Source organism: Numida meleagris, chromosome 3 (genome assembly GCF_002078875.1).
Source record: "Numida meleagris isolate 19003 breed g44 Domestic line chromosome 3, NumMel1.0, whole genome shotgun sequence".
In the NCBI taxonomy this organism is placed as follows: Eukaryota; Metazoa; Chordata; class Aves; order Galliformes; family Numididae; genus Numida; species Numida meleagris.
In genome coordinates, this window is record NC_034411.1 from 8682356 (window position 1) to 8705316 (window position 22961).

A 22961-nucleotide genomic window follows, 5' to 3' on the forward strand; every position below is an offset into this window, starting at 1 on the left:
GATGTCTTAGACAATGTGGAAAAATTAGTAGTTGTATTCTGCTCTGTGACTTGTGCTTGCATCATGTAATCAAGCTGATGCTGCCTGTTTGAACTTCATTGTCTCTCTTAATGCTGTTAAGAGTAAATTTGAAGTACAAATTACAAGCACCTCTCATTTGCAAATCAAAAAATCTGCAGTTGAAGCTGTTGGCAATTATTTCTTTCTTCATCAGATCATGTTTCTATATTGCTTACTAAAACAGAGCTTTGGCCAGATCGAGACCACAGGAAAAACAGTTTCTCCAAGATACAGGCAGTAGTTAAATATAGTTCATCAAGATACAGGGCATCACCTGCAAAGGTCTAAACGTAGGAGAATTCATTGCGAACACAGCTCAATTTGAAAACTCTTAATTTAAGCCGCCTCTGCTCTTTTACTTCAGATTTTATTTTTAAAGAAATTAGTAATCAGCTGCTGAAAAAAAAAAAAAACATTAAAAAAAAGTTAAATACAGTTTGGCTTTTACCTCTTGCACCTCTTCCAGACACGTAATGTAGCAGTTGTGGCTGCTGGTGTTTTGGTTTAGTCTCTGAAGCTTTGCAAATACTTCGTAGTTTTAGCTGCTTCAGTAGCTGCCATAATAACTGCTGGGTTGAGGTGCTCGGGGATCCTTGTTCCACGGGGCAAGGAAGAAGAAATCCTCTCTGTACTGCAGCTTCCTTGAGCCTCAAATACATAATTTTGTTTCTAGCTTTCCTGACACTTGTTTTGTAAGACGCGTTGGAGATGGAAGACAGAACATAATGTTCTTCTAATTTGTATTTATATGATGCGCTAGTATTTTAAAACAGAATAGAACACCTTTTCAGACTTATCTCCTGGAGTAGAAGGCTTGAATATGGCTGGTTATTCTATACAGTTTGCTTTCTCAAGAAGTGTTGGCTGTTCCTCCAAAGTACTTACTGGTGATGGTGGTTTTTCATTTTTACTGTCATTAACAAAATTAGATTCAAATCAGAAGTTTCCAGCTACGATGCTATTTTTTAATTTGGTGTTCGTTTTCATGACCCATCTTAATAACACATATGCTAACAAATAAGTAATGAGTGATGCTGCTTGGTTTTGCTGTAGTTCCCCATGCCGTTTTTATGCAGTCATTTCCCTTCAGCTAAACAGAGCCATGCTTTCCTGCTTTTGTCAGGCACTTTGGAGTTTGTAATTCAAGTAATAGAATACTAGGGAAAGGCATTTTGAAAAGTTTTGAGTAAATAGTGTTCAGATACGTCTGACTCAGAGCGTGCTCTTAGAAGCAAGTCTTCGAAAAAATGCAGGATCATTCCAAACTATGTTAAATACAACATGCTTTTTGATTGAGCCAAGGCTAAATGAGGCTTGCTTTGTTTTTGTGTGTGTTGCTGTCTTAATCATCATCGAATGCCCTTTTTGAAAGTCAGATTACAAACAGATACCCCTGCAATAGGGATTCTGTCCCTTTTGGTGAATAAAACAACAGTAATTTAGGGGGATTTTTGCTTTGATTTCCCCCCTCCCCTCCCACCTCTCTTCTCCTCCTCCTTGGTCTGCAGTGTTTCCAGGTTTTCAGCATACTGTTTCTAGTCAGGTTGTTCAAATAGTGGTAATTCTTAACTCTCCATTTCCACTGTGACATTCAAAATGGCCTGAATGTTGATGGTAGTACTTGGGCTGTGGGTGAGGGAGAAGGAAGCAGTGTGTGTGTTTAGTATCACTGTAATGGTGAATTATGAGAAACAGCCAGAAGTAGCAGCATAATACATACTCTACCTTTTGCAGCTCACACTGTTATCTTTTCCTAGCGACGTGCTGTTGGATATCCAGAACCATGGGTATTGTTAGCTCAGTGTTCTTTTTTCCCTCCCTGCTATGTCAAGGTTACAGGGTGTGAGTCCATTGGTGGCCCTTTGCTTCTTCCTAGACCAGTGGTTTTAGGTAAATGGCAACTGCAGCGAAATACGACTTGGAAACTTCTCTTGGTGTACGGTATGTGATTGTACCAGTAGGGATTAAAAGAAAAAAAAGTTGTGTAGCCTTCAGAAACAATACAAGCCAACAAACTATATGAAAATGTTATCAGGGATCCATAAAAACCCATTAATCAAACAGTGCTGTTTTCGTGGTAGTCCTGTTTTCCTGCAGTAACTAAGTAAGTATTAAATCATACAGAGTGCTTATGTTGATGGCTGATTTTACTTTTTCCTCTTTTACTGTAACATAATAGTGAGATACAGATAGAAAGGAATGACAGCCAAAACCAGTAAGCTTTGATGCACTAACAGTCTACTTTTTCTTCCTGCTTAGAGAGGTAAACACCATGTTGGCTGTACCCATCTCACCTGCAGCACACAGGAAGAACTGCCTGGTCTTTCATCTCGCTTGCCTTTTGGCTTTGTTGCCAAATATATATCATACATAACTCTGGGCGAATCACTTCCCAATTTAAGTTTTCCTCTTTCTAGTCTTAAGTGGATGAGATTTACCTCTAGATTCTTGAAAAGAGCCCAAACTTGTGTTGTCACAGTTGTTTTCTATTCTGTTTATTGTTTTAACCATGAAGAGATGTATTGTCTCTCAAAAGAAATCTCTTGTAGTAGGAAGCCTTCTCAATCACCCTAGGCTGCTGCTCTCAAAAGTCTAAAGATAGCTGCATACCTTCCCTGATTTTTCTAGTCAGAAGGGAAATTTGTGCTGCAAACTTCTCCAGACACTTGCAGAATTTCTGCAATAATTATTAATGGGTCCCAGAACACTCCTTCATTTGCGTGTAATCTGTTGTCTTAACTCCACCTATTTGTCTAACAAATTCGGAAATATTTCAGCTTATGTCTTGATTTAATTTTTCTTTTTCTTGGCTCGTTTGCTGCTGCAAGACAGATTGATGACTGCCTTTAGTTGTCATGGTAGGCATCTCAGAAACTGTTCTTTATTTTAAAGAACCTTAGGAAATTCCTAGTTCAGTATATATCACTGCTCCTTGACATAACTGGGTTCCAGCTGGGCCAATGTATTGATAGATGTCAGTCAGTTCTGATAGAGTCCCAATAGGGCAGATGGCTCTGCATGGCAAGCATTTCTAAATCTGCTCCTAGGGGTAGTAGCAGGGGATTTTGCCACCACCCCCTGCCAGTGCTACAGCAGTGCTGTGCAGACATGGTTCATGGCAAAGAGATCTGTGGGAGGCTTTCATTTCCTGAAAGTTGGGTGAAATGATTGTGCCCTGAGATTATGCTTTATGGGAGTTACGCTTGAATAGTTGCAATAGTGTTTGTCATAATGAGATTCCTAGCGATGTGGATTGTTTTATTACACATAAACTTTCCTGTCATTTCAAGGGGAGACAGATTTCTCTAGCTTCCTGAGCACTGCAAGAGAATCTCTGCAAATGGATCAGTTTTAGGCTATAGAAAACTTGAGATTTCAAAATAGATAACCTCAAGTAAAATCTCTGCATTCTCACTGAATTGCTCACTCCTGTACTGTGTTTTCCCCCTCTTTTTGTTTTTAAGATACCAGAAACACACACACACACACGCACACACACACACACACGCACACAAACACCCACCTGACACGTGCATTCTTTAGTTCTTTAGCAGCGCTAAGGAGTGTTATTTATAAACTCCAAATTCAGTCTTTGTAGTTTATGGATATCATTAATATCCAGATTTTGTGTAATTAAAGAAGGTGACCTTTCTGCTTAATAGTTCAGCTACTCTGTGCTTATTCGGAGTAATTTATTGTCTCATACCTCCTGTTTGTTTTAGATCTCCTGTTTGAGATGCCTTTTCCTGGGAAGGTGGCAATTTTCTTGGGAGGAAGATGAGGAGGAAAGGTTTGGTTTTGCTGGCATTTGGGGACACTGAAGCACAGCCAGAAACTAAAATGTGGCGGCTGATCAGAACAGTTGATGTGGTCAGCTGTAATGCAGAATAAAAGGAGAACACACAAACCTCTTATAGTATGTTTTTGGGGTGTCTTTATTCTAGTCACCGGCCGTGTTGTTTTTAATGAGTTGAAGGTTGCCGTGTTTAAGCTGAAGAGGAGGATGACCTTCTCAACTGGTAGAAATGTAATGAGGATGGGCTTCTAAGCGCCTTTCTTATACAGTGCTTAAACACTGTGTTCTTGCATCCTTAAAATCTACTTGGTCAGCTTTTTCCCAGTATCATCAAGGAACCATGCAGTAAGGCCACAGCTTTGAAAGTATTGCTTTGTTAACAAGGAATGCATCCAAAAAGGGATCCTTGTCTCTTCTCAAAGAAAGCTTCTCAGAGCAGGAGTCAAGCTGCCTGTGTAGCAGGAAAGGAACTCCTCTTAATAAAATAATTGTAAAGCAGCCACCTGGAGTTCTGTTTATTACTTTGATGTAATACTGTTATCAGCTGGGGAAACATACCAAAGGAAAAAAATTATCTTATTCTGGTCTGTTGGTACTATTGTTTGAAACCTGCCAGTGCCGATTATTAGAGCTGCTAGATCTAAGAAAGCTTTCCTCCCTTTTCTAAAACGAGTTATCCAGCAAGCTGTCCAAGTACACAGGCACCTGCACAATTATTCTGTGTGTCTAATAAAAATACACATGAGAATGTATTTGTTTTTAACTTCTGTCTTTACCCTACTAGTACAATGGGGAGAGTGGGGGGATGTTTTCTGGAAAGAAACCAGAATTTTCCATCAGATCCTTGTTAACGCTTTCTTTTCCTGGCTTCTGAAAAGGAAAATATTCATCATAGTATTTAGTGGGTTTTTAAATTAGTGTCCACACATGGTTTTGTGGTAGATGGTTTTAGACTATGAATTCCCTAGTGGACGAGGCTGGGATGTGAATAGCTGCTGGTGACTGTCCATAAGTTTTAAAGAAATACAGCTGGGGACAAGCTTTGGGCTTGCAGCCAGTTTCTTTCCCAGTTGTCAACTTTCACTTCGTCTGCTTTGTGCCAGTTCTAAGAACTTAAGTTTTTGCCTTGTGTATTTAAGCTGTGTTTTAATATTCAGCATTTTGATAGTGCTAGTTGACCTCGCAGACCTTTGTCAGAATGCTTTCTTTCTCATCTGATTTGGGTGACCTACATAAGGATTGATGTAATGAACTTCACTATGAGCCGAGTTGGAGAAAAGATTGGATTCTTAGATAAGTTAATTTCCATTGCATCCAAAGAATAACAGAAAAAATATTCTGAGTCTTAAGTACTCTGTAGAGTTATTATTTTCTTCCTTGTGGTTAAAAAAAGTAAATAAAAATAGATGTCTTGTAAAACACAAGCTTTTGAGCAAATAAAAATAGAGTTGAGCATCAATCCGATCTATTCTTACACTTTTTAGGTCATCATGTTATCTTATACTGCATGACCTAATTCCAAAGAGTAATAAGCTGTCTCATTTGATTATTGATGTTTAAAAGTTTAAAACGTAAATTCCAAAAAGATTTTTTTTTGCTTTATGTGAGTACCAAGAATTTTAGTCCTCCTACAGAAATAATTGTCTTCATATATGAAAAGTGCCACGTATGAACACACTAAGGCTTGTTTATCAAATAAACTATTACAATAAGCTTGGATAGTGTTAGAGAATAAGATATCTTTGGTTTACTATCAGCTTAGAGATTGTATGTATGCTTAAAATATCCTAGCAGTCAGTAATGGTTATTTTGTCTAGCTGTGGCTTTCCAGAAGGCAGAATCACTTTATTCCGTATGGCATTCAGTCTGATCTTTCTGGAGTCTTTCTGAAAACATGCACTTTTCACCTTAGGTCTGTCCCCTTTCCAAGCTGGTGCCTGCAACTCAGAATGGAGATTGCTCTGAATCTTTTTCTTGCTTCCAGTTCCAAACAGCCTTGAGTCCTGTCGGAGATTATTCCTTCTTGTTGGCTTGTGCCATCTGAGCCTTACAAAAATGCCACCTCTTCAGTTCTATCTGCATGAGTCAAGTTGCTTTGGATATTGTTTGAAAAATACTGCAGGACTTACATAATGATAATTAAAAGGCATTACCAGTGTTTATCAAAGTCTTTAGTTTTAGGGCTCGTAGTAGCTGTAAACTCATTTACTTCTTAGTTCAACGTTTTCTTTTACCATTAAACATAAAACGAAGGGGAGTGGGTGGGGGTGTATGCACACCTCGTCTAGAGCTTGACCATGAAAGACCGTAAAATGCTCTTGCCCTTATGATGTTAGGTCTTGCTTCAGTGGATCATTTCTTGCAATTGGACTCTGTAACCCTTGTAGATTCCTTCCAAATGAACCATTCTGTTCTGCCTTTGCGCTTTGTTTTCCTCAGTTGTTGAGATTTTTTTTTATTGCGGTATTCCCAGGTAGTGGTTTTCTCTTTGAAGATGAGTTAAATATTCCGACGGCTCCTGGATGAAAATGGTCTCCTCCGCAATCTCCACTCCAAACTGCAGACTGCATGGATTTGCAATCCATAATACAAACTAAACCTTAAGTGCTGTCCTGAATTAGTGGGAAAGCTTCCATTTGTGTAAGGAGTTTGTTTTGTTGGTTTTTTTTCTCTAAAGGAAGGAGTAGAATACCTTACATATATGCAGTCATTTCTTGCTTTTTGCTACTGTATCTGCTTTCAAATGAAGTTTGACATTTCTTTGGGAGGATTTGCAAGGACATAGGATGAGTTTCTATTGCACTGCTCAAACATACACCCATTTAACTGCTCACTCCCAGATTGTTTTTGTTTAAAGAAAAATGGTGGTGGTTTCTCCTTCTTTTCTTTGGGGGTGCTGACAATTTGTTACTGAGATGCTCATGTTTTTGTAATTATTGTAGGTGCAAATACAGAACTACAGCCATGTAGTTCTGCTCTCTTTAAGTTAGTTTATCTTCATTTCTGTCCTTTTTTTGCATGTGTATCTTCCTTTTCTATTCTCTTAAGCTTTACTCTTCCTTTCTTAGGCATTGCAGTTCTTGGCAGTGAAAAGTAATGGGAGCTGTCATCTCAACAGGTTGGCAGCATATCTTCCCATGGTGTTTTATGGGCACAGGTTTTGACCCTTTAATTTAAAAAAATAATAATTTCAATAAAATATTTATATCTTCTTACATAATACAACTCGTATAAAGCTTTACAGGTAAATGCTTGAGAACAGACTCAGCTTTTTTGATCTCTTATACTGCAAATTTATTGACTTAAAGTTGTGACAGCATCTGGGAATCATTTCAGCAGGTGTTGTATGAGGACGTTAATATTACGCACATGCTCCCCTGAATTTGTTTAATGACTTTTATCAGGCAAATGCTTCTACCATCAGCAGATGTTGATAATGCCTTTTATTTATGTTAGTAGATGCAGTAGCCAGTACTGTTGCACTTAAATTGGTTTTCTCAAAATGTTTTGGAGGCATCGAGACTCTATATTTTATTGTTTTTTTTCTTTCCTTAAAACAGGAGTATGTTTATGTGAGTGTTTCTAGGGGAGAATTTTCAAAATGCTTGCATAGCACAGAAGGTTTCCAGGCAAAATTATGAGTGTTGTCATGTTACTCCTTTATGGAGAGGTAACACGTAATGCTCCTTCCCTGCTCCAGGGCCTTGCTGCTCGCATCCACGCTTCCCTCAGGTGCCTTCCTTGCCAGCCAGATGGGAGAAGGGAGATTTTAATTCTTCCAGTGCCTGCTGTGAAGTCTGAGTGAATGCGTGCATCTCTCTTAATGTCATCTGTGCTACGAAGGTGATCTTTGAGCAGGACTCTTGCCATCCTTTGAAATCTGCTGCAAAAAAAATGAGTGCATTTCCTTTCTGCTTAGCCAGTCTCCCAGTGTTTCAGCCATACTGACCTTTACTTCCATGCTCCCCCCACAGACTTCTGTCTTCTTTGCAGTGGTAATATGTTATATCTTCAGCAGCTTCTACTGGCTTTCTTTTAAGAACCCGATTGGGGTTTTCCCACTGCCCTTTTCATCACCTACCGAGAGATCAAACCTCTGTGCTTTGATTTTTTTTTTTCTTTTGCTTATTATATTTTTCCTGTGTTCCACGGGGCAGTTTTGAACTATTGTATTTACCATCAAGAACAAGAAAAAATATATTGCCGTTCTGACATGCCCCATGTTCAATGTGAAATGAGAAGAGGCTTAAGACGCTCAAAATCCCTGAGTAACAAGGATCGGCAACAGAATTTATAATTACTCTATATGATTGTAGACAGAGAAATAGGGGGTGTGAACATAGTGGCGTACAGTGTTCGAGCACGCTCAGGTGCCAGAGTTTGGCTGGGAGGGAGCCTTGCTCCAGGCCGCTGCAAGGCCTGCTTCAGGGCCCCAGCACTCCGCCATTGCTGTGTGTGAAGGAAGCTGGGAGCTCTTCTCTGACAGGCTTTCTCTTCCAGCTGCCGATGCCTTCTGGTTAGCTTGACGACAGTATTTTCTATCAGAAGTGTCAGAAACATGTAAAATTCTGTGACTGAATTGTGGGGGTGCGATCAGTCACCTGGTAAGGCATCAAAAACCTCCAGCGGGAGCGCGATGCCAGAGCTGGGCTGGACATGTCACAGGAACATACACTGCAGGTCATGTATTGATATTTCTATGCATAATGGATAAACATCCTTCAGAGTTAGAGAAAGTCTTCCAGCACTAAGGAGTCTGTCCTATAAGTAACAGTGGGGCAGAGGGTAAGTGAGCTAGCATCTAGCTAAACTTAGGGAGTTTTGTTATTTAAAAAAAATGTTTAAAGTTTCACAGTTCACTCACTGTGCTCAATCTCATGTTGCTGCAAGCAAAAAGATAGGGTTGGAGAAGAACAAGAAAGCACTGAGATAATTTTTTCTTCAGACCTTTGTTGGTTAGGTGTCACTGGCATTAGCTTGGGCTGTGATAGGATGCATAAACCTATATAAATGCAGTTGTTTTGCAATTTATGTTTGGAAAAAAAAGCTCATGCGATTATGATCTGGAAATGTAAAGAAGGAATAGTTTTAGAACATTTATTTTTTCTTTGATTTGTGTTTTGAGCATGGACTGCCTTAATACTCTAAGGATGCAGAATATGTGTTTTTGCTGTGGTGGTTTTGTTTAGTTTTGTCTTTTCATGCTAATACTGGAATATAATAGAGAAAACTGCTTACTCTACAGTATTGCTTTTCTGGCTATCATTTGTACATCATGTTTTATCGAGTTCAAAAATGAAAAACCAGTTAAAACTAAAAATAAGTCCGATTTTTTTTTCCCCCTACAGTTAAGTGTCTGCAGAAAGTACAGCTTTTACTTTAGAAAACAAGGCTTTGATTTATTTTCTTGAAGACTTTTGTTCTGGTCTTTTTGTTAAATTATTGTAATTGCATTATGAGATCCTCGTTGTAGGATGTGTAACAATAAATAATTCCTTGCTTTTCTGGATATGTTTCATAGTTAAAAAAATACATATATTTAAATATAGGGAATGAAAGTAATGAATAACTTAAAATGATATCACACTTTCTGCATTTCCTCCCCTCTTTAAAGCTGCTTCATGTTCTGTCTCCTTATTCCATTTTACTAAAGGATTTGTATACTGAAATATTTTGGAAAAATCTGCCATGAGTTTTTAAGTAAATGCCGTATTTTCTAAGGGTTTTCTTGTAACATCTGGTTAATAGCGAAGCTCCAGTGGTCCTTGTTATGATAGTTCTACAGAGGTGAAAAGTTTGAGGTAATGGTGTGATGAAATTAGTATAGCGAATAACATCTGCAAATAAAGTGAAGTCCTATTTTTAATCACTTCTCTGAAAAGAAAGCCAGCTTCTGGTATAGCTGCTGTGTATGTGTTGAACAGAGGTTAATTCATTTTTACTTTTAATGTGTTTCTTAATGTGGACACAGCATTCATAAAACTACATTTCATCAAGTGTTCCCTGTGCTTTAGCACTTCCCCGCCCTTGCCCTGTCCGGGTGCATTTATCTAAAAATCTGTGGTGGTTTTTATGGTATAAAAAACACCCTGCAGTTCTAACTAACAAACTTTTCTTGTTGTTGTGATTGACAGATGATGATGTACCTGCAGATATGGTTGCAGAAGAATCAGGTCCTGGTGCACAAAATAGTCCATACCAACTTCGCAGAAAAACTCTTCTACCTAAAAGAACAGCTTGCCCTACAAAGAACAGTATGGAGGTAACTTGATTTCGTTTCAGTTGTAAAGAAGTTCTTGTCTCAAAGTAAGCAGCGCTTTCTATAACTTACCTTATGACCAAATTAATTCTTATTTTGTTAAAGGGTGCCTCCACTTCAGCTACTGAAAACTTTGGTCACCGAGCTAAACGTGCCAGAGTATCTGGAAAATCCCAGGATTTATCAGGTAATAACTTTGTACAAAGATTAGGGTGCAGGATACATCCTTGATAACCCCTTCCCACCAACTTTTTTCTTCTTTTTCTCCAACTAAAAAACTTGTTCTGAGCTTCAAATTTGGAACCTTGGTCTGACTTTAGAATCTGGTCTCTAGTACAGATTTTTATTGCAAACCTTCCATTTTATATCCACCCTATATGTTGTCTTTCTCTCTTTAAATTTCTGTAGCTATTTAAGAATAATTTAACCATAAATTTATATACTTGAAATGACCAGATCCAAACATCAGCTTGTCGTTTTACTTCCAGTTTCATTTCCTGACCTGATACTGAAAGCCTGGTGCAAAGTCTTAGTATCATAAACTCACTTTCTCTCAGCAATTCTTGATTTTCCTTCAAAGTTGTTCACTTCTGATACATTTTTCATTATGCTCTTACTCACCTGCTTGCTTTATTGAATGTGGGTAATTTTATTCTAGTCCTCTGGTAAAGAAATTACATCACACATGATACTTAAAAAGGGAATTTTTCACAGGTTTGCTGCATGTTGCTTTTGTTGCATTGCTGAGCTCATTTGGGCAAGGTACTGCAATTGTGGAGTCTTCTCCAACATGGAATTGTAAACAGTGTTTTTTGTAATTGTACTCTTGAGATTGTATTGAAACCAGTCACAGCTGGACAAGGGAGTGTTCTTGTCAAACTATTTTCTGTTAATGTCTCTCACAGTATGGATGATGGTTACTCTTTTTATTTTCTATTTGAGTTTTCTGAGATGTGACTCTAAATTTGTGCCAATGCTAATTGCTACAAGATTTTCTTTTTGCCTTTTTATTGTTGTTGTTGTTGTTAGCATAGAAAATGATAGCTATTGTGACTGAGTAAGCATGAAATTTTCTGGAATATCGTGAGTGGAAATGGTATGTTATCATTTGGAACATATAGCTGTTTACTTAAGAACTGTAGATGAAATGAAGGTGTGGGTCTAGTAATGCAGGGGTATGTCTGAACAGAGAACCATTCCTCCTTGAATGGACTCTGAGAAGTGCTTTCGAGCATTGTCCATCTGGATGAGAGCCAGAAGCTGAAAAAGAATATTCCTTATTTTCATTCTTATTTTTGAACAACTGCTGCTCTGAAATAGTTGCTATTTCAAAATTTTAATGTGTTCTTCCTGACAGTATTCCAAACATTTTTGATTATTTCAACTATTGACATGATTTTTCTTTTCTCTGCAACTCTGTCCTCAAATAGTCCTGGTGCTAAAGGGCAATGGCTTCCAATGCTGAGACAGAAAGATTAATGAACATAGTCATCTTGATGAGAAAGTCACACTGTAGAAAACATGCGCATCACTTTACTTAAACTCTTTTCAGTAGAATACTAAGAAATGAAGAAAATAAAAATTTAGATAAGAAAAAGGTATTATTGAGCTGTGTTTCTTACATCAGACATGTAAGCAAAATTTTAAATTCAGTATTGTTCTGACTGTCTCCTTATATCAACTGAACTGTAAATGTTTGCTTCCGCTGTGGTCTTTCAGCGTTCAGTGCCACTTGTCTTGTCTTCTGTGATTTTGTCGTTTTAATCCACTGATCTGATATTCTCTTCCTTTTTGTTTATTATTGTGTAGGGTTTTTTCCTCTCGTGCTACATTCTATATTTGCATTTTCATTTTACACTGGGTAGTTGCTGCCTTTTAACCATGTTTGGAAGAATTGAGTTCAGAGACAATTCATTTCTTTCTTTTCACTGAACTCTAGAGTTGCAGTACGTACAGAAACTCCAGGTTATTGGATCATTTATTGATTATTCCATACATCAGATAAATCCATAGCCCACGGCTCACAGAACTTACTACCTTTTTGAAATTTTGTGCCTTTTCCTAATGATTTATATCCAAAATCACTGTATGCCATATTTCCTGACATCTGATTCTTAGCAAGGAAATATATTTACTAACAGCGTCTGTTCTGAGCAAAAGCTGTTGGTCACTGTCCTCGCCATTAAATGGACAAAAATGGTATCCATACAAGACATAATTTACAGTTCAGGATTCACAGGATGGCATTGTTCACCTTTGTACAAAGACTAATTTGCATTCAGGCAACTTTTCTTGCCCTCCATCTTGGTAATGCTGTAATAGTTTCTATCTACTGAAGAAAAAAACAAAAATAGAAAAAAAAATTGAATTCAAGCATATCCTGTGGAAAAAGAATGACGTAGCCAGCTATGTTTCTAATTTTTAATTTTTTACTATATTAGCACTTCATTAATAATCATCAGTATTGGAATTGTTATGTTAGAGTAGCGGTCAAGGTTGGTGGTAGCCTCTTGTATTTTGTCTCTTTTTTAATTTAGTTTTGTTTACATTGACAAGATGAAGGTTAAGTATGAAAGCTTTTCAAGCATATGAAATAGTGTGCCGCTACTCCTGGTAGCTGGCAATCTAATGATTCTGCTTTAGTTACCAGGTAGGGCAATGCAGTTTTAAATGTCTGTTTTTGTAAACTTGGGACAAGAACGTACTTGTAGCTTGCATCTAACTGAGCAGAAAGGCAACTTCTTACTTCTGAAGGACTCTCGATAAAGATAGAAGAGGACAGCAAATACTTGTAAAAAAAAAAAATTATCTTCATTGTGCAAGTAGTGCCTAATTTAATGCTTTCCAATTAAAATTACCTGGGAAATTGCAAGGTGTGATGTTGTTGGTTTTTCTTCAGGAATTTTTTTTTATGCTGTCAAAGTTGGTTACCATTTCTTCCAGTGAAGAAACACATCTAAAATATCCTTTTTTATCTTGTGTTGTGGCGCAGGGAGGAAAAAAAGAAATTCTGAGCAATGGGAGAGACTACACAAGTGAACTTCCCCTTTCCATTCAAACTTAGTCAAGTCTTAACATATATGCAAATGTGAAGGAAGATGAAGTTCTGCGGGCTGTTTAGTCAAGAAACCAATTGTCTAGGGAAGAAGATAACACTGAATGCCTCAAACATTTGCATGTTAAAAGCAGAAGACAGGTCATGGGAGGTCTCTGAGAATATTTACCGTCCTGCATTCACAACATTACGTTCCAGCTTTTAAGACTCTATCTCCACATCTAACTGGAATGCTACCAGAAAAAAATGAATTCAGAAGCAATGCCCAGCACTCGTGTGATGCATTTCAAGGGTAATTAGGACTGTAGAATGAGTTGCTGCTGCCTGTTTGATACAGCAAAAAGCTTCAACTCCAGTGGAAAAATACCTTCTTAAAAACCAGCACTTAGTGCGCAGGTAGCATTTTTGGGTGATTCCTGGTTGTACTCACCTCATGGCTTGGCACATGTTCCCCATATCTTGGGTTCTGCAAGTCTATCTTGAATGTAAGACCTTTCTGGACTACTTGCTTGCACTTCATTAGTTTTGGTCATTTACTGGCTTCAGCCTGGCTCATAAGATTTTTATTATTAAAAATAATAATTGTGTGTTTGGCGTTAATAATACCAACACTGAAAAGAACCGTCTTGCCTAACTTCTGGACATTCATTCCTTTCTCCTTTCTTGCACCCATGCTAGTGGTTCTGTAGCTTGTAAACAAGCTGCATTGAAGAGCTGATACAGAAAAATGTTAATTTGGAGGGGGACAGGTAAGAATGAGGAAGAAGTTCTGGTGGTTCTTTTTACTCTCCATGATCAATACTACCAACGTAAAAGTTTATTTTGGGGGAGAACAGTGAGACTTTTTCCTTCTGTACAGCACTGATTTTTGTTTGACTGAAGGGGCGTGTTTGTAGAGCTTATGCCCCTCAATTGTTACTATTAAGACCGACAGGGGAAATTGGCCTTTGTGAATCACTTGTTGCACCATTGTATGAATGTCACCCAGGGAACAGGTGTAGGGGAAGTCACTGCGGAGTCAACCATGTTTCAGAATTTCTACCACCTCGTATATGTGAGAGAGACCTCTTTTCGAAACTGTTTTTCTGAATCTTACTCCCTCAAATTCAGTAGTCTTCTGTCTGAGGGTCACTTCAGCCTTCTTTCTGTAATAGTCAAAATCACAGCTGTATTGCTCCCTTGGTTTAGATGTTCTAGGAAAAAATTAATAATGCACGGAGCATTACATGGATATAATTGCATTATGAATATAGCAGAAGCTCTTAATGCCTTGCATACAAATCCACTAAAAGTTGGAAGCCGTTCTGTATGGTTCTGCCTGAGAAAAGATCTTAAAGGCAGTAACCAAACAAATGACCTCTAAAAACAAAACTACCCTGTTGCAAGGATACCTGCCTCAGAAGTTCCTCATGAGCATGCAGACTACAGATGGCCTTTTCACTATAAGCTGTTGTTTGTGGTGTGTACAACAGCAGGGGTATCAAGTGCACTGATGTCTCTGCAAAGCAATGAGAAGAAAGCCACTTTCTCAAACCTTTCTCAAGAAATGCATCATCAGGCAAGACTAGTGCCTTGTTTGGCTTCATTTTTTTTTTATTATTATTTTTATGAGAAAACAGATAAATGGGAGCAAGTAAAAGGACATCTTGGAATTACTGCTTGATGGTTTAGTACATCCTAGGCGTATTTCTTCATGATGCGTTCGTTGTGTGGAGGTGGGGAAGTTTTATTAGTAGATTCTTCAGAGTGACTGTTTCTGACAATTCCTTTGTTTCATAATATTTGAACTGTTGACTTTGGTACTGGATCATTATTACATGGATAGTATGGGTTAGTTGAGCCACAGCAAAGCTAATAGTAAAGAGCCAGTGTATCTGAAATACACTTAGTAGGTGTCAATCTATAGCTTCTACCTAACACCAGGGTCAACCATTTACCTAGCTTTGTCTTCAAATTTTAATGAAGGGCACTTAAAATTTAGATTTTTGAACTTTAAGTTGGAATCTTGCAAATGGCAAGTTGGTGATATATTTTGATCAGAATTTGGACTGCTTAAATATGTCAATAACCTTATATAAATCACTGTTTAATAGCAGCACCTGCAGAACAATACCTTCAGGAAAAGTTGCCAGATGAAGTGGTTCTAAAGATCTTCTCCTACCTGCTGGAGCAGGATCTCTGCAGAGCAGCCTGTGTGTGTAAACGCTTCAGTGAGCTGGCTAATGATCCCATTTTGTGGTAAGTGAAAAGCTATTCCTCATTATCTTGAGAAATATAAGCTGTGCTGCACGAGATGCCAGGACAATGGAAAAAATGAACTATTGGTTAGGAACTGCAATTAGTTGTGTTTAAACAAATTGTATTTCAATATCTGTGGTTTACACAAGCATTATTTGCTTACTTATGAATTTCTGATCAGGCGTGTTAAACAGTAACACTTCTGATTCTCTGGTTGTATAAGTACTAGCTAAATAGTGACGACTTTAAAATGCAGAGAGGTATTCCTTCAGCAGCCACTCCTGTTCTTCCTCTCTTTAACCTTGTTCACATTTCTGTGGGGTCTGTACTTGAGAAGAAACGCATATCTTGATGTCAGATGCAGGTTTGTCTACTGTTAGATATTTTTGGGTTTGGTTTGGGTTTGACTTTTGTTTTGTTTTTATTTTAATGTTTGGACACTCTGGTTGTTTTCTGACATATAAATTCACCCACCCCAGGGTTACTGGGAGCGTGGATTAATGGAATCTGAATTAACATTATTTAATAAGGAAAAGGTAACATGTTTCATATGCTGGGGTTTGTTGTTCTTTGTTTTTGGATAAAGATTAAGACTAATAACAACGTTTGAGTATGGCATCACAGAAGTGCTGTTCTGTTTTGTCCAAGAGAATTTTAGTGACAGTTTATAAGCTGAGTTACATTTTCTAATATTCAATGGCATTCTGCAAGTCTAGACTTAATATCATTCAGCTCAGGCACTGCAACTATTTATATTCTGACCCTAAACAAAAGAATCCAGTTGTTTTGTAGTTGGAACATTATTTTCTTTTAAGCCTGTGTATTCTGTCCAATGATGGAATTTTTCTTGAGATACGATAAATCATTTGTTCTCTTTGAATGCATTTTTTCAGCCTTTTATTTTTTTTTTTGTAAGGTGAAGAAGAATTGGTGGCACACTTAATATTGAGTTTTGTTGTTCTTACGGTACTAGCTTTCCAAAGTGCTAAAGCACTGCTGCAGTTAATATACAATTAGACACTGATTTCACAAGCAGTGTAGCTTAAAAGAAATTCTCCCTACGTTTCAATTACATGTTGAGAACATGACCATCTGGATCCTGAAACATGTCAAAAGTTATTTTACAAAAGCACAGAAGTCAGTCCAGCAGAGAAATTGTTCGGAAAATGTTTAGGTGTTTGGTACTGATCTTGGTCAAATTCATCGTCATGAACTGTGTCAAATGCTGTTGGGGAAAGAAACAGATATATTTTTAGTGTGGTATATTAAAATGGAAGTGTAGTACATTTAATTTTCTTCTGTGATTGACACTTCTACTCAGGAAAAGACTGTACATGGAAGTATTTGAGTACACACGTCCAATGATGCATCCCGAAGCTGGTAAATTTTATCAGATTAATCCAGAAGAATATGAGCATCCAAATCCCTGGAAAGAAAGCTTTCAGCAACTGGTAACAGTAGTATTAATTTATATTTCAATTTAAAGGTGACTTATAAAAGTAAAAATCTTAACTTCTGAAACGTAGCTGACGATATAGTAATGATTTGGGTTTTGGAATTTAAAGTAAGTGAGATAATGAGACTAAGAAGATGAGGTCTGTGTTGTTATGCAGTAGGGAACTATCTGAAGTTATTTCTTGATATGAGAGATGTTGTAATCAGGTTTATTAAATGTGTGCATGCTGATTATGAGATTCATACGCTTCTTCCTCTAGCAAGCTGAATATGGATATCGCTTGGGCTTAAATAGTGATTTACAGCTGACATGATTGGAGCTAAGCAGATTACTTTTAAGGCATGTGATTGAACCTTTAATCCGAAGTATCAAAACACTATAAGAATGTCTGGGTGTGATACTCAAAAAATGTAGGAGGGGGAAATAAATAAAATATCGAAAGAGATCCGTTACACAATGTGATGTATATTTGTTTTTAAACTTCAGAAGTTCATTAACTAAAACTTGGTGTCTTGGTGCTGTACTAAATCAGATGTGAAGGTGTACAAGATTATTTTTTCTTCACCATATAAATGCGGATTGTTTTGTGGTAAGCAGCTACCATCAAAATATGGAAATACTAGCATTGTTTGTGGATTGCATAAGGTACACAGCATTTATTGTCAAATTTCAGTTCCTTCATAGGCCTCCGGTTGTGTATGTAGGCTAAGCTCTTGGTTTAGCTGGTCACTCTTTTAAGACTCAGACTTTGGTTTTGGTGCTGCCATTTACAGTTGAGTGCCTAATGTGGGAAGTCAAATATGAGACTTAGATCATGAAACTGATAATAGCAAGTAGCTTGTTAAGGGTTAAGTAGATCTCTTCTGTGTACATTCAGATGTCTGGCTGTGCATTCAGCTCCACCTGTCTGCAACTTATCATGAACTATTTTCCCTGTTTCAGTACAAAGGAGCGCATGTAAAGCCAGGTTTTGCTGAACACTTCTACAGTAATCCTGCAAGATACAAAGGAAGAGAAAATATGTTGGTATGTTTCTAAGCAGTTATTCTTAAGAATATTTAAATATCTTTGCATGGATATCTCTGTAAACTTCTCCCTTTTCTTCTAGTATTATGATACCATTGAGGATGCTCTTGGTGGAGTTCAGGAAGCTCATTTTGATGGACTTATCTTTGTTCACTCTGGTATATATACTGATGAATGGATATATATTGAATCTCCAATCACCATGATCGGTGCAGGTATTTAAACTGAGAACATTTTTGTCTCAAGGCGTGACTTGTGTTAACTACTGCCTTCGTTACAAAGATATTCTTGTGTATTAAGTATCTAGTAGAAATGCCAGTCTTCGTGAGCCTAGTGAAATAAATATTATCTGTACAAAAAATGCCAAAAAATGGCTGATGCTTCAGACCAAAGTACCATCATCTGCTTGTTAGTTCTAGGAATAACTTTTTGTTTTATTAGAAGAAAAATTGAATTTGCCAGGAGGTATATTCAGTTAGGACTGCAGTTGAAATTTTCAGGTGGTTCATATGAAATTTGTTTATATATAACTTATCTCCAGAGTGGAACCCAGCAGTGGGAGCAAGACCAAATTAGTATCTGTCCCATTTTCTTCAGCATTATAATTTCATCTTAAGGAAGGAATGAGAACATCTAGCAGAAAGATTCTGAGACTAGAGGTTCTTTCTCTTTTCGTCTCCCAACTGTTCCTCTAAAAAAGAATCCTTTATGGAGAAGGAAATAATCTTCTATTCTGAAAGTCTTAGAGAGTTAATACACAATAATACACCTGTCTGCAAATTGTTGTGCCAGAGTAGTTGTTTGCTTCTTTGCTCTTACTGTGAGCATACTAATCCTGAGTAACACAACAGAGTGGTAAGAATTTAGATTTTCTTTGTTTGGTAGAGATTTTTGTTAAGAGGTCTTGAACCTTTTGCTTCCCCAGTGACCGTAAGTCAGTTGTCATCTCTGCATTTTTTGAGATTAAAAAAAAAAAATCTTTTTGAGTGTTTATTTGTTCTACCTACCAACTGTCTTGCTCTTGAGTGAGCCTCTTTCTGGCACTTCCTCCCTGGGCGTTGTAATCTTGGAGAGAGAACTGCTTTGACCATATGAGGCAGGTAGTTCCAGTGTTATTCTTAAAACTGGTTCCTGCAGATCAGCAAGGTCCAACTGAATTACTGTGTTAGTTTGTCAGTTCAGGGCTGCGCTAACAGTACTAAATGTGCTGAACTTCCTACTTACAGTACTTAGGTTTGTTATGGAGAGGTTTTGGAGCACAAACTGGATTCCTTTTGGATGAGACTAATCTAAGACATGTTCCTGGAATACACTTGCTGCACTCTAGCAGCCAGCGTGCGTTCAGTCGAAGTTACCAGGCTAGGATTAATCCAAAGTCACAGTTGCTTCTTCCCTGCCTGTTCTGCAACAAACATGATGTGGGTGTCTGCTCCTCAGCACTGACGCTTTTAACTCTGTAGTTCCACTCCTGATATGCTGCAGTGCTTGCCAAATGCAGGCACAGCCTTGGAGAATTAACAAAAATACTGACCTGGCTTCTGTTTCAGTTAGAGGGTGACAGTAATAGATACTAGGGCAAGAGTCATACTCTTTCAATGTTTAAAATCCAGATCAGACTGGATCAGTGCTGTTCTAAGGTATTTTTTTATCTCAATTTCTAGACAAAATTTGAAAGGACATCTTTGATACCTATTTATGTTTCTGCATACTCTCTGGCATCTTTTAAGTTTGAAAGACCCTCTGCTGCAGTAATTCCCTTTCCCTGGAATAAAGTTATTCAGAAAATCAATTTTATGTGCAGGTCTTTGAAAGCAAGAGATCTGCATTGTATATTTTTGTAATAGAATAGCTGTCTTGGGGAGCAAAATCTCCAAGAGTAAACCAGAAATGCAAGATGTATACGTTTCAGTTTCTGGCACTGCTGTCTCTTCACTTTGTCAGACTTCCTACACTAATTGATCAGTGTCTTTGTAGAGGGAGTTGATCTTAAATTGTCCAGAAAAGAAAACAGGTTAATGTGAAGCACAAAGCCTTGGAGAACTGCCTCTTTCTAGTTCAGTCTGTGCCTTTCAGAACGGTAAGGCCAAATCTCTTTGCAATGGTAATCAGTTTTCTTTAATGATTTCTTCTGTGGACTTGTGAAGAGGTGCAGCACTACTAGAAAGGCATACCTCAAACTCTGGAGTCAGCTATATGCAGGAGTACAGGCCTTCCATGGAGTTCTCATATCACTCAAGATAGCAAACTCCTCCTCTTAACTGTTTCAGCAGTTATCCACATATGTATCTTGATCTGAAAGTCTTAATTGATTTTTTTTTTTTGCCCTGTATTATGGGAGCTACGGCTTCCATTTTTATTTTCCACTTGGTTTCAGTAATGTGCAGATAAATGAAAAGTGGATTGTCAAAGGATTTTTCCAATCAAGGAAAAACAACAGTAAGAGCAACAAATGTTGTTTTAAGGATTGTAAAATCTGTGATGGTGAAGACTGTCACAATTAATTACTTTTTGTGTTCAAGAAAGACCTTTCATAGCCTGAAGTCCTCTTCAGGTACCTGTTCTGCATCTCTGAACTGGAAATTCTTTAGACAAATTTAGGGCAGTGTTTTTCGTGATGGATTTTGTAGAGTTCAAGATCTAAGAGGATCTCAGCGTTTTGCCTGTTATGATTGCATAGGGTCTTAACAATTATTTCCTGCAGAATCTGGTGTTATTTTATGTTTATACACTGAAAACTGAAATTGTTTTGTGCATTTTTAGGAATTGAAGGATTCTGAAGCAACATCCAGTTAATTTTTATTTTAATTAATTTAATTTATTTTAAAAAATAGGCAGTCTCTTATTTATATGCTTTCTGTTAAACTATTTCTAAGAGTTTCATTTTTGGTCCTTATGCTGTAGTCAAACTGCTCCTGTGGAATGTTGACTCTCTTAGATTTGGCAAATGGACCTCTTTGCCTGATTATAAAATTAATGGCCCTTTTCTTTGTCTTTTCCCTTTCTTATATTGGTTTATCTCTTCTAAGGTGATCCAAGCCTAAAATTGATATATATTTCTCTGAGTAATTCTTTTGCAAAGATTCAGTAAGTTGTTGCACAAAATTTCTTTGATTCATTTAAAATGAAACCAATGCTGAAACAAGTCCCCTTCTCTTTTAAGCCTTTTCCTGGTGGATCATGTAAATGTACTGGTCTTACTAATTGGCATATTCCATAATGGGTGTTCTGGGACCACCCAAGCTCAGTCCTGTAAGTTAACTCTTATGCTGAGAGGAAGGAGATACCTGTAGAGAGCAGCATGTGAGTGAGCAGCAAATGCTTCCAAGTGCAATTCCACAGATCTGCTTTGTTTAGATAGCGCTTCAGAGCATCCAGTGGGAAGTACAAATTCTCCTTGCTCTCTGCGAAAGAGCACGATTCTGATATTAGTTTATAGCTCTTCTCTTTTCTGCCAGAAACCTTGTTTATTTTCAGTTTTTAATTCAGCTGCAGTACTGCAGGGCCATTCTTTTCTCAGGTGCTGAAGTGTACTAATGTATGTATACCAGTGCATTTACACTATGGAGAAAAAAGAGCCAATAGGTACGTTATCAGGCCACACCAAATTGTTTTGTATGGTGATACAAGGCCTCTCGTAGTTGTTGTCTGGTAGTAAATGAACAGTGGTATGAAGAGCTAGACTACCTTAAAACATTTGCTGTAGTGAAAACAGAGATCTGGCTTTTAGATAGTGAGAACAAGCTGGATAATGATGTAAATATTGCTTCATTCTGACTGGCACCTTTCTGCCTGAGTGATAAAGAACAGGACATACCACTTGTCTCTTCTAGTGTCAACAGACAACAGAAAAATCTGCTGGTGAGAAATCCTGTGCTTAGGCTCTTCAATAAAACACGAAATTGAGGTCAAATCTGTCTGTATTTGCCTATCTCTTGTTTTGGAATTGATTACAACTCTAAGCCATTCCCATAACTTATTTGCTCTAATTTGTGAAACTTGGATGTTTGCATTTCATACATTGAGGAAAGATTGCTCTAGCTTGCATATTTAATGAGACAGTCTCTTGCTTGTGAATGAGTATCACTGTGAATTTACACCACTCTTTAAGACCGTTGTTAACTTGTGCTCCCTCTGCTGGCTTCTGCAATACCAGCGTAAACACGTTCTGCCTTTGGATTAAGGATGAAAATACAGCAGAGCCTTGCTGTTAACATGGGAAATCAAGCTGCAGATTATGGGAACATGGAAAGGAACTATTTTGAAACGTTATATATGCTTTCAGAAGTAGAGCTCCATCTACTTGTACAAGGTTTTCTTGTAAATAATAATGAAGAAACCGCTTCAACTCTGAATCTTAAATTTGAGAGGTGTTGAGAGTCATAGCTGATTACTGAGGTCATAAGAAGATTACTAATTCGTTGCATAAATTGGTTTAAATTAGTGATGAAATCTATGTATTTAGCTTTAATAAAAGAGTTTAAAATTCCAAACTAAACTATATTTGGTAAGAGAATTACAGTGCCTCTAGAATGGAATCCAGGTTCATTAAACTGTTCAGTTTGTATTCAGAAATTGTGCTGGTATTTTGCAGCTAGTGGTTTTTTTCCTTGTGCAAGTTTTCAGTTTGTAGTTTATTTTAATGAGGAGCCATTTCCTAGAAATTCCAATAAACTAGAAGTCAGAAAAACTAGCTCTGTGTAAGAAATTTTCTCATACTACTAGATATTGGATTGGTACAAGGTTGTTAGACTACTGTTTTCATCATCTTTGAAATATTTCTGTGATGCCAAGACTTCTGTGTTCCAGAATTAACGTTCATTTTCTTCTGTTGTTGCCTTGAACAGAATTCTTTAAGGACCTTTTTTCACCAGCATATGCTAAAACTTACGTTTCATGTTTTGCAGCTCCAGGAAAAGTAGCAGATAAGGTTATAATAGAAAACACTAGAGATTCCACCTTCGTTTTTATGGAGGGTTCTGAAGACGCCTATGTTGGATATATGACAATCAGGGTGAGAATCTCAAACTTGAGTGGAGCTTTTAATAATCTCATTTTAATGGCTGAGCCAATA

At 37.5% G+C, this 22961-nt stretch overlaps 1 protein-coding gene across 2 annotated transcripts in view; it reads left to right on the forward strand.

Moving 5' to 3' along the window:
• The window catches only part of FBXO11 (F-box protein 11), a 64145-nt gene that overhangs the window by 22617 nt on the left and 18567 nt on the right, over nucleotides 1–22961 (forward strand). Inside the window, exons 2-8 of one of the 2 annotated variants that reach the window (XM_021391788.1) lie at nucleotides 9991–10118; nucleotides 10221–10302; nucleotides 15264–15408; nucleotides 16730–16859; nucleotides 17807–17890; nucleotides 17973–18105; nucleotides 22795–22901. In XM_021391788.1, the coding sequence (XP_021247463.1) occupies nucleotides 9991–10118; nucleotides 10221–10302; nucleotides 15264–15408; nucleotides 16730–16859; nucleotides 17807–17890; nucleotides 17973–18105; nucleotides 22795–22901 (809 nt within the window). The remainder of the gene's footprint in view (nucleotides 1–9990; nucleotides 10119–10220; nucleotides 10303–15263; nucleotides 15409–16729; nucleotides 16860–17806; nucleotides 17891–17972; nucleotides 18106–22794; nucleotides 22902–22961) is intronic. The other variant, XM_021391789.1, reaches the window with a different exon arrangement.